The sequence below is a fragment of the Ips typographus genome, linkage group LG8 (genome assembly GCF_016097725.1).
Source record: "Ips typographus isolate SLU linkage group LG8, UJ_Ityp_2.0, whole genome shotgun sequence".
Taxonomy (NCBI): Eukaryota; Metazoa; Arthropoda; class Insecta; order Coleoptera; family Curculionidae; genus Ips; species Ips typographus.
The window spans coordinates 2,990,287-3,004,960 of record NC_138429.1 but is presented as its reverse complement, the minus strand read 5'-3'; the positions used below and the strand labels follow the sequence as shown (position 1 = coordinate 3,004,960).

Here is a 14,674-nt window from a genome sequence, read left to right as displayed (position 1 = left end):
TCGAAGTACATTAAATGTAGTAGCGTTTTACTTTCTGTTTCACAAAGATTGTAGCAGTAAAGTGAACCGAGTGGTTCAGATTACTGAATGTAGATACAATTATCGTCGAGTCAGTGCCTTGGGTTTATCTTATCAAACTTATTTTATTAATCTCGTAGCGCAGCTAAGCATATTCATTTCCCTTGTGTTGTTGAAGCAAGTAGTACATTGAAAGAATTTTTGTTTAGCATTTCTATGAGAATAATAAAGAAACTATACATATAGTTTTTCCTGTGATACTAGTGCTTTAAAATGGGTTTTGGTTTTATCAATTTAATTTTCGTTTTTGTTTTTATAGGTAAGTTTTATTTTGCTTTTTTGTAGTTTGAGTGGTTTGTAAAAATAAAGAAAACTAATTTTTGGTGAAATTTTAAAACCCTTTGATATCTATATATTTTTTAAAGGGCAAAAACATGTTGTCAAAGAAATTAAAATTTCAAGTATTTTTCCACAAAAACTGTCCACTATAACAATTTACGATATGTCTGTTTATAGATTGAACTTTGTTCTATATCGATACGATTTCAGCTATCATTATCAAAAAAAAAAAAGTTTAGCAACAATTTTAGCAGCTTGTTTTGCTGTACACACATACATACAAATAAAAGTCACCTTGTAATAACAATAATTGTTTAATTGATCCCAAATTCGTCGATCAATCAGTGTTTTTGCTTGCCTTAAAATGTGTAACCATTGAACTTCGGATTAGAAAAACGTGTAATATTAAAACAAGTACTAGGAAAATATTATATTGACGGTCAGCAACAACAATGAGAGGATAGGACAGTTTAGTTTAAATGTTTAACACACATCTATAAATTTGTTCAAATATTAGGAATATTTCGAGGAACAAGCGCAACTCATTCAATTCTTAGAAACATTTGTTTGGTCAGAAAACAGGAATTTTTTTCAAGTCAATAATATAAATAATATCAAGGTTTAGGGAGTCCTGTGGCCCTCTCTCTGTCTCTCCTATAGTTCCTAATACTTTTTTCATAAATTTCTTTACATTTATTACTTTCCAGCTTATGGGTATGCACAGGCTCCAAATGCTTTAGATTTTGATGACATAAAGAAAACGTTAGAGGACAGTCCAACTTTAAGTGATGTGCAAAAACAGCTTGATGATAGCGGAATCGTACTTCCTGAGGTACCAAATGCCAACATTGATCCGGAAAAAGTCGAAAAAGTGTTGCGAGACAAATGCGAAAGTCAAAATGCCACTGATGCAGTTGAACATTTAAAGGTAATGTAAAATTCATCTAGATGCCTGATATAAGAGATAACTTTATAATTTCTTTAGGGACAACAAGAAATTATCAAAGAATGCGTTACTTTGTACTTGAACGGTTCTGAAATTGAGGCTGAGCTGACAGAAGCCAAAAAAACTGGTTCCATGGATGAAGTGTTTACTAAATACTGCAAAAAGTGGCCGGACATCTACAATTGTTTCGATAACGCCACAGCAACCATCCGACAATGTCTTACTGAACAAGAAGACAAGTCATTCAACAAGACTTTGGATATCATTCAGGAAATGCAGGAATTCATGTGCTTTAAAGATGGAGATCGTTTGGCTTGTAAGTTGTTTCTAATTTGCGTAATTAATTCATAAAATTTGGGCTGGTTTCCATATAGTGTTTGTCGCTGAAGGAGGTGTAGATTGTCTTAAAGAAAAACAAGAAGGCATCTCGAGATGTTTTAATTCCACTTTCCACGATAGAGTTCCCGATACCAATGATCTTTCTGCTGCTAGCTTGCCATTGTTGTTATTTCAACCAAAAGACTGCGAGTGAGTAACAAAAATTATATACTACTTCTATACAGGGTATGCTAACAACAAACTTTTTAGCGACTTTGAAGTACTGAGGAATTGCATCAAAGATCAACTAGAAACGTGTAAAGATACAACCCCAGCAAACATTATGGATGCCACTTTTAAGTTTATAAAAAAACAAATGATTTGTAATGAAAATTCCAGTAAACCAGTAGTTCGAGCTGATGCGGTGACTGGCGGAGCTTTTCATTCATTGGGGTCGTCAGTACTTATTTTTGTTACTTTTGTCGCACTATTTCGGTTGTAAATATGTTTAGGGACTTGTACTCATTGATTTAGTGTTCAGCCAGTATTTTAGAAATTTTTGATTTTGTTGAAAAATGTTAAGTTGTGGTTTGTATATTGTGATTGTGATATTAGGCTAAGAAATGCTAGATAACCACACCGGACCAAGGCTTTCTCCTTAATAACTTAACACAAATTATTTTATTGAAATAACAATAATAGTTGGTTATAATAGTTTTTTTGTAGGCAATTTGTATACTGGATTTCTTGAAGTAATTTAAAACTTGTTAGGTTTTCTAGCTAAAGTAGATACTAATTTGATCGCTTTATATTAATTAGATTGGTAATAAAAGTACAAAAAATATTGTTTTAATTCATTGTTTTATGCAGTATTGTCTTGCTGAAGCAATACAAAGCAAGTACTTCTTAAGTTCCTTAAACACTTTTTTTATAAATTGAAAAATATGCTAAATATTACACAACAGGCGACCTTCCGAAAATATTTTTGTACGCCTATGTTATGTGAGGCAAGTTTCCTATGAATGAAATCATCATCAAAACAGTATTCTGCTTTTTCATGCTGCGCAAGACTAGAAATTTACTAATCGAATAGGAAAGGTTAATAATAAAGTTTAAATTATAGTTTTGTGGGTTCTGGTTATCTTTTGAGTGTACTAAAGTAAATAAGCTAAGGTACGTATCAAGTTGGTTTGTAGAATTGTTAAAACAGTGGCCATACAAGAAAGTAGGTTAAAATACGAACCGATCCGCTATTTTTGTGATACACGCAAGTTCATACAATCAGGCGCATGATTCCTTTCGTTTACAAGTACACAAGCGTAGAATACCAGAAATATATATCAATTCCAGTGGCGTAATTAACTAATAATTATAATCGACATATATTAAATCTATAATTATATTTTACAGAATCTGAAAACATGCCAGAGCAATGCAAGTTACTTTTGGATAATTATACCGGCCAATACACACCAGGAGCAACAATTGTGGGAAGAGTTTTGGTGAATCTTGACTCTGATACCAATATAAGAGGTATGCTAACTCACCTCAACTTTATTTAATATAAAGATGATAACTTATTTCATAAATTTAGGGGTAAAGGTGGCACTAACATGCAAAGAGCACACATCATTTTTGGGAACTGAATCGTATTACGATTCAGAGGCTAGAGAACAACGAACTAGAGATACCCAATTCACTGGGGATAGAGATACATTTGAAATCAAGCAGTGGCTGTATGGAGATCGTATGTCATGATCCTTAATTACACTTTCAGAGTTACTAACTCAATCTTCTAGAAAGTGCATCCACCAGCTTGTCTGCCGGTCAACACGTCTATCCTTTCCAAATCAACTTACAACCAAACATACCAGGAACTTACCAATGCGAACTAGGATCCATATCCTATAAATTAAGGGCTACTGTAGATAGGCCTTTGGCATTTGATTATGAAGATGAAATACTGCTTCAAGTAAATTCGCCTGTTGATTTAAATTTTCTGGCTAGACCTGAAGACTTGGTAAAAGTCATTTATTGTTAGTTGCTGAATAAACACGTTGATTTTGCAGCAACCTACCACATACTCGGATGATTTAGTTGTCTGTTGTTGGTGCTGTGCTCAAGACCCAATTACTATGACAGTTGAGTTTTCCAAATTAACTTTAATTCCAGGGGAACAGATTGATATTAAAGCACATTTGAGCAATTTGTCCAGCACTAATGTTGAAGGTGTTTCTTTTGAGTTGAACCAAGTGAGATGCTTTAGATTTATGGTTATTTATTTTGGGTTTTACGTTATTATTTTCAGAAAATCACTTATAAAGTTACTGAACCTAATAAAGACGATAAGATTCACGTAAATACTCCAGTTGGTTTAAGAGACGTGGGACTTGGTGCTCATGGTGAAAATACCTATATTTTTAAAGTGGTGTTGCCACCCGATTGTTTACTTCCTAATTTTACTCAATGTGGATTATTTTCAGTTCAATATGAGTATAAAGTAAGAAGAAATAATTTCAAATACATGTTTCAAATACATGCCTTTTAGGTAACTGCTAAACTGTCTAAATGGCACAACAATTTGGTGGTAAATGCTTTTCCTAAAGTGGGTCATATTCCTTTAGGTGCGTCAAACTTGGGTAGCCCATATTCATCACCTGCAGGACAATATTCTGCAGGTTGGGTTGGTGGACCTGGTCCACTTCCAAGTGCTCCATTATTGGGTAAGAAGTTTTACTACACACAACTAAGAGTGTTAAAAATAAATTAAGATGGTCTATAAGTCTTTTTTATTGATCTTGTTACGTTTATTTTAGATCCAAAAGAGCAAGAGGCTTCGAATTTTTCTTCAAACTCCAGTGGAAAAGCTTCTGATCAAGGTTTGTATACTTATTGTTAACTAATTTCCTTATATCTAATGTTAAGTCTAGTCTCTAAGGGTAGAGTTTGTGATTGGTCAAAAAAAGCAACTTTCAGCGTGCTGCTTCTTTCTACCAATCACAAACTAGCAACAGTGCTTATTTACTCAAATTTTGCACATATAGACTTAGTGTTATTGTATTTTTGTTTCAGCCCCACCATCTTATGACAGTCTAAACTTTCATTAAAGTGTCTTAACAAACCAGACCATTAGAGCAGTGTGCAGATGTTATTTTTAAGCTAATTCTACAAACACAATGTTTTCTGTAGTTAATAAAGCTTCAACATTTGTGGCTTTTACGAAAATGTGTCTGTATGTATTGATAATAAAAACTGTTTTTTATACTCCTTTATTTCATACTTTTTACATAATAGAAGTTAGGAAACCTTACAATATCTCGAAAACGATTAGATTCTTCAGAAAGTAGAAACACTAAAACATCCACCAAATGTACAAAAAAATGTTAAGTAGATTTCTTTTGTTTGATAAATGTTATGAAATAGTATACAGTGTGTCATAATAAAGTAAAGTAAGTGTTTTCTGTGTATTTATAACGTCTTCAGTTTCATAAAAAAAATTTGTTGGCTTAAACAAAAGAGACTAAGATAATTGAGTTTAAAACGATGCAATACTTAAAACGGATCCCTTTTATTGGAGCCTGGATAGCATGATATTAACCCAAATTTATGGCGGGCGGTTAAAATAGGATATACCGATTAAAGCTCTTCTCTATCTCTTCGATACCCGCTATATAATAATAATCCAGATCGCGGGCCTCACGAACGTAAATCACTAGGAATTTGGATAGAACTCCCCGGCTCGCGCGTTAATAATTTCTGCTTTATTGGGTTTTTAATCTTTTTTAAGCTCCTTCCTTGCTACAGACTTTGCCCGTGATAGGGCCAGAGCTAATCTAATAGCCGACCTTAATAAACAAAAATTTGTATTTCTAGATTACAGTCAAACACTTAATAAGATTGTTTCCTATTGATAACAGCAAAAATCTTCACATATGGTGAATGTGCAATGTATACAACTTTACATAAATTCAGTGCGTAAAACTTGTTGTTTTAACACATCTAGGACATTGCTTTTTATTTCAAAATTTATTCCAAAACATTTGTCTTACAAGCAATAACTAATTAGAACATAAATTTAGTTAAAAATGTGACATTAGCAGTATAATTGATAGGCAATACTTTATTGTAGTTTGTGTAACAAATCAGGTAACAAAGTATGTTATTTGATAAAATTTACTGTAAACAAGAAATTATTTTTTTGTAGAATAGAGTAGTTGTTATTGATATTGTAATTGAAAAAAACTATTATATACTATTATATTCTAGGTACTCTATAAAGCTCAAAGAGAGAGCAGTACGAGTCTCTATACTACGCTAATTTTTAGTGCAAAATTTATTACTTTCTGTCCAATATGAGTGGCCAAATTGGTCTAAACCTTAGCACCAATCAACAGCAAAACATTTATTAGAACTGACCTGCAATTAACAACTATATTAACCTACTTATAGATCAGAAAAGTGTAAAAATGCAAATGCAATTTTTGGAGGTAAAACTATTTTTGATCAAATAAAATAAATTAAGTGAAATTTTGGTTGTGAATATCCTAAATCAGTTTTCAGTCACGTAATGATAATGGTTTTCTATTGTTTGAGTCAACACGCAATCTTGTGGAAAATCATATAATGAGGTAATGAAATATTTTCCATTATCATAATGTGTTTTTTTCTGGCAACTTTCTCATTCAGATTTTATATTGTTCGATCCAACAATGTCCGATAATTCTACTATTATCGTGTCTCCATCTTCAGATCGTAAAATTCAGTGTCGACTCCAAATCGATAACGTCCAATATAAAATAGGTATATCGAAACTCGTAAATATAAAGTAATGTTTCATATACTATTGCGCGTATCCGGTGCAATAGTAAATTTTGATAAACCTTAATAATACTGGGCAATAAAAATTCATATTTGACGAGTGCTGGGTTATGGAAGTTATTTTATTAGTGGACAGTGAACTTAATATCCATTGATATAGACGCTGTAAAAAGGATTGGATTGTATTAAATGAAAAACCACTTGGAAAAATTAAGTTTTCTGAAGCTGGTACTTAATGAAAATGACTACAAGATTACCCACCATTCAAATACGATACCCTAATACAAAACCACAAGGACCGCCATTTTTTTATCACGGCTATTTCCAGTTTCCAGACCGATCCGTACTACGGTCAGCAATATCCGAAATAATTTATTCATAATTTAGCCAGATTTTCCTTCACAAATTGAAATTCCGAAATAGATTGGATATAGCCAAGTTACTGTGCCAAAAACTGCCGAAGGGTTGAAAGGTTTATTATTTATTGAACGTGGTATTTTTACATTCTGTAAGGGATTTCGTGAATGATCGTTTTATGGAAGAAGATCTTATTTTATTAGTTAAATCATTTTATATGATCGGGATGTAATGGCTTAGCAAAAAGACCATCGACAAATCGAAGCTTCTTTTAAAAATGGTTAGATCTTCCGTAGCAGTTTGAACGATACAATCAGATATCCAGCACACAAAACCAATATCGAGAAAATATTTATAAAAGTCGATTTGGATAAAATGGTTTCATTCCGTTTAAGAAGAGCACCGCATGCATTTCTATGGTTATTTAGGAAACTCGCCAGATGCGATTCAACTTCAATATTTAATTAAAGTGGAATATTGGACACCGGAATATCAACATTTAAATAAAAGGGCAAGTTTCGCATGGACACGTAACGTTCTAGTTCGGATTTTATTAAATGTTATTATTGCCTTTCCTGAATTCTGAAATATCGTTTATTAAGGCTGCTCTCGCAGTCAGAACGGTGCCGATTGAATATTCATAAACTGTAAAATATTCACTCTATTTAAACCAACGATTTTAAAGCTGAAATGGAATAATAGCTCCAATTAACGTCAATCAGATTTCTAAAAATTTTTAAAAGCAGCTTTAAAAAGGTAAGTCAGTGCAGTATTCACAATCACATACTACCATTAGTCATTATGTAATACTGTGGATATTCCTCAAAATGTGATAAAAAAACGAAATAGCCACAAAACTGGATGATACAACTAAGTTTTTGGGTGTTGTAATGGATGAAGCTCTGTCTTGGGACAAACACATTGAACTCTTTGGGAAACTGAATAAAGTCTTGTATAGCTTTTGAGTCTTATTTATCATGATAATTTTGAATTACATATACGCTATGGTATTATATTTTATGGTAGTTCCAAAGATTTTGAACGTGTATTCTTGTTCAGAACGTGCCATAAGAACTAAATCATCATCTTCCTACTAATGTAAAAACATTGCCAGAAAACAATATTTAAGTTGCTTGTAGACATTGAGCCATATAATGGAAGAGAATATCTTGATTATATATTTGCTTGATAGTGCTTTCATTGACGCTATTTCATTTTATTCATTTTTATCATGTATATATCAATATGTGCTATTTTTTAACGTTTATTGACCTGTTTGGCTGCAAACACTCTCTATAAAGCAAAGGTTCGAACGATCGAATGTTACAAAGCTGTGACAGGTTCAAGATTAAAACGTTCCCAAAGAAGACGCTTTAGGGCGTTAACTGGACAGAGAAAAGGCCGTTTCGACGTTAATTTCGTCCGAGATTGTCACTTTCATTTAAGCGAGTGAAATATTTTTTTTGTTGAAGTTTCAAACCTAAATCAGTCACTTGGTCAATGATTTAGGAATCAGTAGTTTAAACATTCATATAAAATGCTGGAGAGCGTTCGCAGAGAGTAGTAAATTAAACTTATTGCCAGATTTACAAAAGTAAAGCGTTTTCTTGCAATCTCAAAGGATTACAATGAATAAAACTTCCAGTAATTTCAGCAATTAGTAAAGCCAAGTTTTCCGAACATTTCTTAAAAGTTTTAATGTGTGATATTAAGTGCTGTTAAGATTCCCCAGATAGAAATTAGATTTGTATTTTTATTTCCGGATTTTTTCCCCTTAATTGTGTAGTTTTCAGAGTAAGAATGATAATTTTAGTATATTTACCAAAACTAGTACAGTTGCTAGGTGTACAAGGTGTTTTATTTAAATTTAAAATAATCAAAACATAGTGTCAAAAATCTGCCAATTTAAGAAAAATTACTGTTAATTTATTTATAGAGTGAAACAATTTATTGTTCTAATTAATAATTAATTATAAAATGTCCTTACATTTAGACTGATCAGGGCCACGAGTTTTTGAATTTTATAACCGAGTAAACGAATTTATAGGAGGCAGTTAATAAAATTTCCAGCTAATTACTACGGTTAGGGCTAAACTGTACAGGATTTTTAAGATCTTTGACACAAACATGACAGGTAATTTTGGTAAAAAGTCGAGTAATGATAAAAACATACTCATTTCGGTAGCGAACAAAGATAAATACGTTTTGATATTTTTCCTTCCACCGCAGAAAGGTTTCCTCGTATATTTTTCGAATTTGCCCGACATATAATAAATACATCACTTTCAGTGGCACGACTCTGCCTTAAATCACGTCGTACAAACGGAATATAAAAAGTATCATGTGTCTAAGTGCCCTGCGATTTCCCATTCACTCCCTTCAAATCTCCTGCTACGCTATTTGTAATATACACTCTAATGGAAACGAACCCTGCGAACAAAAGAAACGCTTGCGAAATTGTACCGTTTACAAATTTAAGTCTTATTCAACTCACTGATACTAATACAAAAATAAGTAGAATAAATCCAATATAGAAAACTAACCGAATAATCCAACGAATTCTTTGCATTTGCCAACACAAAGATGGAAGCGAACGGTTCCAATTTAAAAGCGAGCCTTATCGTCCATACTTCACTTGAACGGAATCTTCAATATTTTAAAATATTCCATAGTTATCACCTAGAAAACTGCCAAAGCAAAACTATCGATACGTTTAGAATAGAGTTAAATTAAAATTCATATCTTGTAAGAATGAGCAATCAACCGTTAACATTTTCCTCGCTGTAAATATAAAAATGTAAAGAAAAATAATTTCAGAAAAGTTAAAAACGTATTCCAATTTCAGTGGGATTTTATAAAAAAGCTATTTTTCCCAGAGAACAAAGTTAGCCATAAAGTTTGCTTGCATAAACAACATTCATATCTCTCATCGCAGAAATAAGCTAAATAAAATCGGTGTAATGTTTTTGCTTAAAATGATAAATTTGTTTTCGATCACGGGAGCGAGAGCAAACGTAGATTTGTTTTAAATGGGTTTTACGCTTACTTTCCAGATCGTAAATTTCAGCAGACTCAAACTAGATTTCGGCCAATGAAAAGGTGTTGTTTGTACTTGGAATTCGAGGTAAGCGCAAATGTTTTCAATACCTCTCGAAATTTTATTAGCTTTTGTTTGATTCAGTTGGACGACATTGTGGAGTGGAAAACAAGTTTTGCCTTCTGAATTCCAAGTAAAAGTTAATGGAATATCTCCAGTTGTTTCATTCTGCTCTAGTTATGAAAGTTGCTCTAAAATTTTCGAGCCTCATAAACAATCTGCCGAAACCATTTAGCAAAGCTGACAAAACAAGAAACGACCTCGGACAAGTACAATTTACTGACTAATATACCTTCCCCCAAGTCGTAAAACATGCACTTGAGTGGCTTTACGGATTTCAGGGTGTTCTGCGATGGCGGTCATTCCAACATATCATCATCAAGTGGTCCTTAGGCCCTTAGGCCGGACATGTAGCTCCAGGAATTCTGACCGGACTCGAATACAAACTTCCTAATTTATACTTTCTGGCAACTGAATGTGTGTTAAAGGATTGTTATAGAATCAGTCTATTTCGTCTCTGTCCCTTCTCAGAACCATTAAGGATGTGAAATATGCATGGAGCAGGGGAGAAAGGTTTGCTTATTTATTATTTTCCCTCAGTTTAGTTAATTGACACTTTTCTGTTTCCCAAATTAGGATCTGTCATTGTGAAAAAGTTGTTCTCAAAATAAATTTACTTAATTATATGAATTCACATATTAAACAGTTTTGCCATACAAATAAAAAAAATTGTGTGATTAATTTTTTCTGGCAAAGAATGATTTATATTCTGAAATCAATTTAAAGAAACCTTATTGCTTAGATTAACATTTTTAATTACAGAAGCAAAAACTGCAACTTTTGTCCTCAATTATTCAAGTTTGCAGAACCAGTTAATTAATTTCTTTGAATATTTTAACGATTTTTTAAAATTAACCGAGTAATTTAAACGCGCCTTTAGAGCAAATTTTTTGTGTGTTGTTTTAATTTAACAGATTAGTGTTAATTAAATTTAGACCAGTCGTAGCTTTTAAAAAATCTCTGAGAGTTGTAACAAACTTTGTAACATTTAATGACAAATAAAATATGTTAAAGGTGTAGCAAGTACCAAAGTGTCCAAAGTTCAAAGTGTTTAGGAGTCTATGACAAATTTATACTGGTTTTTGAACAGATTTTTCTTTCATAGAGGTTTTTGACTTCTGTAACAATTTAAAATAGGTTTTATAAATTTTTGGCAATTGCAAAAGCTTTTTAGACAACACTCGCAATTTTTAAAAATTATTGAACAGTTTAGTAAGTATTCAGTTAAGTGTTTAAAAGATTTTCAGGATTTTCAAGGGGTCTGGCAATTTTTTTTTAGAGGTCTTTGACAGTTTTAGAAAGTTCTTAGAAGTCTCTGACCTTTTTAAGAAGATTTTTGAATTTTGATAGGAATAAAAACTTTTTAAAAACCCTTAGAAAGTTTTAAAAATACTTGTAGAATTTAATAGATCATTTTAATTGTTCAAAGTCTGCTGGAAAATATTTCTGTTAACAATTTTTTAGTGATTTCTGAAGTTCTTCTAAAATTTAACTTTTTAGAATTATTTGAGCGTTGCCATTGGATGTAATAATCTCCACCTTTTAATTTGACACAGTTTGTGACGTTGACGTCCCAATTGCAGTTAACTTTTGATTTTGTAGAGTTAAGTTCAAAACTATCGGTGTTGCCAGGTCTGGGGAAGATTCCCCACCTTTGAGGAATTCGAATCTCGTTTGGTTATTTGAAGAAAACTTTTAAAATTTTTGTTTTTTTCTGACTTAAAGTGAGTATTTTTAAAAATAAAAAAATACATGTTTTATTTTTTTGGCTGTTCTTCTTTAATATGAATTAGGTTTGAAACGTAAAAACTCGTTTTCTTCTCTTTATAAAATAAATTTGTTCGTGATTTAAAGAAAAAAATTAGATTTGTGCAAACCGAAATTAGCTAATGAAAAGACGTTTATTAAAGGGAGGCAGTACAGAGTGAGTATATTGCATAATCAGTACAGAAGCAGTTTGTATTAGAGCAAGCCCGACAAGCTCTAAATGTGCTTACTCCATTTGCAGCTAACCTTTTGTCGCTCCGGCGTAATTCAGCAATGTTTTCCTTTCATCTAGAGAACGATTGTGCAGTGAACATATACGAAGCCATCTGGCTGGTTCAACAATGCCTTTATGAACCTGTTTACTTTGCCCGTTTGTCCTTTAAAATCATGTAAAAATTATCCGTCTGTTTAATTTGGCTCTGTATACATAAAAGATTTTTGAATTGGAAAAATGGACGTTGTTTGTTCTGTGATCAACCTTTCGCGATTTTGGATTCTAGTTTAATCAGTTTGAATTTTCGTTCAGTTTAGCGCAGTGTTATATGGAATGTGTCCTTTGTTTGTACATCCAATTTGAACGCTTGTTACTAATCAGCGTGGAGTTGGAAAAGCTGCTTTTCATCATTTCGTTAGCAGTATAAAATTTTAGAACACTACTTCATATGTGTTAGATATGTAAAAACAAACAAGGTGTTTTAATAAACATGAGAGATAGAGAGGAGGGTTAGTATACGTGGTGGATATTTTCATAAGCGATTATTTCTGTATAATCGGGCGCAAACGGTCTCTTTTAATACCGTACGAGACTGCTTTATTATTTTTATCCCGTCCCACGAATAAGCAGAATAAACTGTTAGGGTGGTTTTATTCCTATTAGGACTTAAGCGGATGCGGAGTTCTTTTTTATTTTGTTTCGTTTTAAGCAAAGTGGTTTCGTATATTAAACCGGTATAAGTGTATCTTGGAAATTTCACTAAATTCCATCAAGTAGAAATAAATGTTTGAAATCCTTATTTCAAACACGTTACTTTATTGAACGTGTTTTTAGTGAAAAATTTATCTAACCCATTAGGAAAATTTTTTGTAACGAATGTTTCCAGGGCCGCATTTGCGCCCCCGCCACCCTTGTGTGTGTTGTATCACCCTTGAAAATTCTTGACAATTCTAGTTTTTAATTTTTCAACGTCAAACGGTGCATGATACCAAAAAAGTGTATAGAAGATAAAAGTTGCATCCCATCGCGGTACATTTATGGTAAAAATTTCTAATCCAAAACGTTCCTGAGATATTGAGCAAAAACTGCGAAAAAACGAGAGTCAATTTTGACGCCCTCTTGAGGCTAAACGGAGCAACTTAGCCGTGCCCGCTCAACGTCACGTGATAGCTCCATTCATTAGCTTTCTTTTGTTATGCGGTGGTTTTATACAGGGTGTTTAAAATAAGCGGGTTATAGATGATTTTCTGGAAAAGAGCACGGAAATTTAGTCTAAATTAGGGATTTTTTGGCCTACTATACTAACGGCGACCATTTTGGATTTTGCTCAATCAAAGTGATTTTTTAATCAATTTCAACCTGGGGAACACAAATCTGACGTCCATTTTGCTATAATTTGCACCGTTTCGGTGATTATCTTAGATTTTTGTCAATTTTGACACTTTTTAGGGCGTAGCACCCTTGCAAAATGACATGAAGGTATTTAGACAGTTGAGGTTAATTTTGAAAATAAAAAATTTTCTAGAATAAAATTAGGTCTCACCCTTGAAATATCTTGACAATTCTAGTTTATAATTTTTCAACGTCAAACGGTGCATGATACCAAAAAAGTGTATAGAAGGTAAAAGTTGCATCCCATGACGGTGCAGTAATAAATTTTAAACCTCTAACCTGAAACGTTTCTTGAGATATTGAGCAAAAACTGCGAAAAAACGAGAGTCAACTTTGACGCCCTCTAGCGGCTAAACGGAGCACCTTAGCCATGCCCGCTCAACGTCACGTGATAGCCCCATTCATTAACTTTCTTTTGTTGTACAGTGGTTTTATACAGGGTGTTTCAAATAAGCGAGTTACGGACGAAATTAGTTGTACGCGGAAAAATATGGGACACATGTTTTATCTTTTTTTGCTCTAGATATATTTAACTGCAAATAAAAACGTTAGTAAAAAACCACACTTTATTTGGTACACCATATGCGGAAAAATCTTATGTGACGTAGAAAAGTCCCGTCTCTTTTCTTCTTATAGCGAACTGAGTGAAACAAAATATGTATGCACGTATGTCCTATATGATTATTTACCAAAGGTTTTAACTTTCAAAAGATCAACTGTCATTCAGTGGTTCACATTCTAATGTCGTTGCAGATAGGTTGCCGAGTTTACTTTAAAATACAGAATGTTTGGTTTATAGTCTCAGTGTTTTTGTTCATTGATTATTAGGCAAGTGTTAATAACTTTGGCAACAATGTAGTAGTTAAGAGACTTGAAGAGTAAGCTGTAGTGACAGGCTTGATTCTTAAGTTAAAATGAGACTGTAAACACTCTGGTAGACACTGAGAAGAGTACTGTCAAATAGCACAACTTAACCAAACAAGATACTCTAACTTAACCTAAGAAAAAAGAAGAGCCAACAACATAACCTACTGTTTAGGCACCATTTTTCATCTCCTTGTTAATTTCTGGCAAACAATGGCGCCAAAAACCACAACCTAACCAAAAGATGACCTAGTATTTTGGCGCCATTTTCTTCTTCTTTTTAACTACAAAATACATGTAGTTAACAACTTTTACTATTATCTTGTTAGTTTCAGTTGTTATAATTATTACAGTTTCATGTGGAATATTAAATCTTTATTCAAAAATAAGCTACTTATCAGAAAGCAGGATTGAAAACATAAATTTGAGTAAAAGGTTCAATATAAAAATAATGAGCTGATAAATAATAATATTTATTAGAGTC

The 14,674-nt window shown here is 32.6% G+C and overlaps 2 protein-coding genes across 4 annotated transcripts; both read left to right on the top strand.

The window, feature by feature from the left end:
* The first annotated feature begins 65 nt into the window (after window positions 1–65).
* On the top strand, window positions 66–2,474 carry LOC145732993 (27 kDa hemolymph protein-like). The gene is made up of 5 exons (XM_081985574.1): window positions 66–337; window positions 1,065–1,285; window positions 1,343–1,619; window positions 1,678–1,831; window positions 1,892–2,474. The coding sequence occupies exons 1-5, from the start codon at window positions 292–294 to the stop codon at window positions 2,121–2,123; spliced, it is 930 nt and encodes a 309-aa protein (XP_081841700.1). The 5' UTR covers window positions 66–291; the 3' UTR covers window positions 2,124–2,474.
* A 160-nt stretch (window positions 2,475–2,634) lies between these two features.
* Window positions 2,635–5,079, top strand: LOC145732987 (arrestin domain-containing protein 5-like). 3 transcript variants are annotated; one of them, XM_081985565.1, is made up of 9 exons: window positions 2,635–2,794; window positions 3,032–3,154; window positions 3,216–3,368; window positions 3,421–3,641; window positions 3,691–3,873; window positions 3,930–4,121; window positions 4,170–4,344; window positions 4,438–4,500; window positions 4,694–5,079. In XM_081985565.1, the coding sequence occupies exons 2-9, from the start codon at window positions 3,043–3,045 to the stop codon at window positions 4,726–4,728; spliced, it is 1,134 nt and encodes a 377-aa protein (XP_081841691.1). In that variant the 5' UTR covers window positions 2,635–2,794; window positions 3,032–3,042; the 3' UTR covers window positions 4,729–5,079. The 3 variants fall into 3 exon arrangements, with proteins under 3 accessions (XP_081841691.1, XP_081841693.1, XP_081841694.1); XM_081985567.1 differs by lacking the exon at window positions 2,635–2,794 and adding an exon at window positions 2,826–2,975; XM_081985568.1 differs by lacking the exon at window positions 2,635–2,794 and adding an exon at window positions 2,849–2,970.
* The last annotated feature ends 9,595 nt before the right edge of the window (window positions 5,080–14,674 follow it).

Excerpts from the sequence above, each read along its gene's own strand:
- LOC145732993 (XM_081985574.1), top strand. The coding sequence starts at position 292 with ATGGGTTTTGGTTTTATCAATTTAATTTTCGTTTTTGTTTTTATAG. Across the intron at positions 338-1,064 it reads TTTCGTTTTTGTTTTTATAG|CTTATGGGTATGCACAGGCT; the intron begins GTAAGTTTTATT and ends ATTACTTTCCAG. Across the intron at positions 1,620-1,677 it reads AGATGGAGATCGTTTGGCTT|TGTTTGTCGCTGAAGGAGGT; the intron begins GTAAGTTGTTTC and ends GTTTCCATATAG.
- LOC145732987 (XM_081985565.1), top strand. The coding sequence starts at position 3,043 with ATGCCAGAGCAATGCAAGTTACTTTTGGATAATTATACCGGCCAATAC. Across the intron at positions 3,642-3,690 it reads TGGCTAGACCTGAAGACTTG|CAACCTACCACATACTCGGA; the intron begins GTAAAAGTCATT and ends TTGATTTTGCAG. Across the intron at positions 3,874-3,929 it reads TTTCTTTTGAGTTGAACCAA|AAAATCACTTATAAAGTTAC; the intron begins GTGAGATGCTTT and ends TATTATTTTCAG.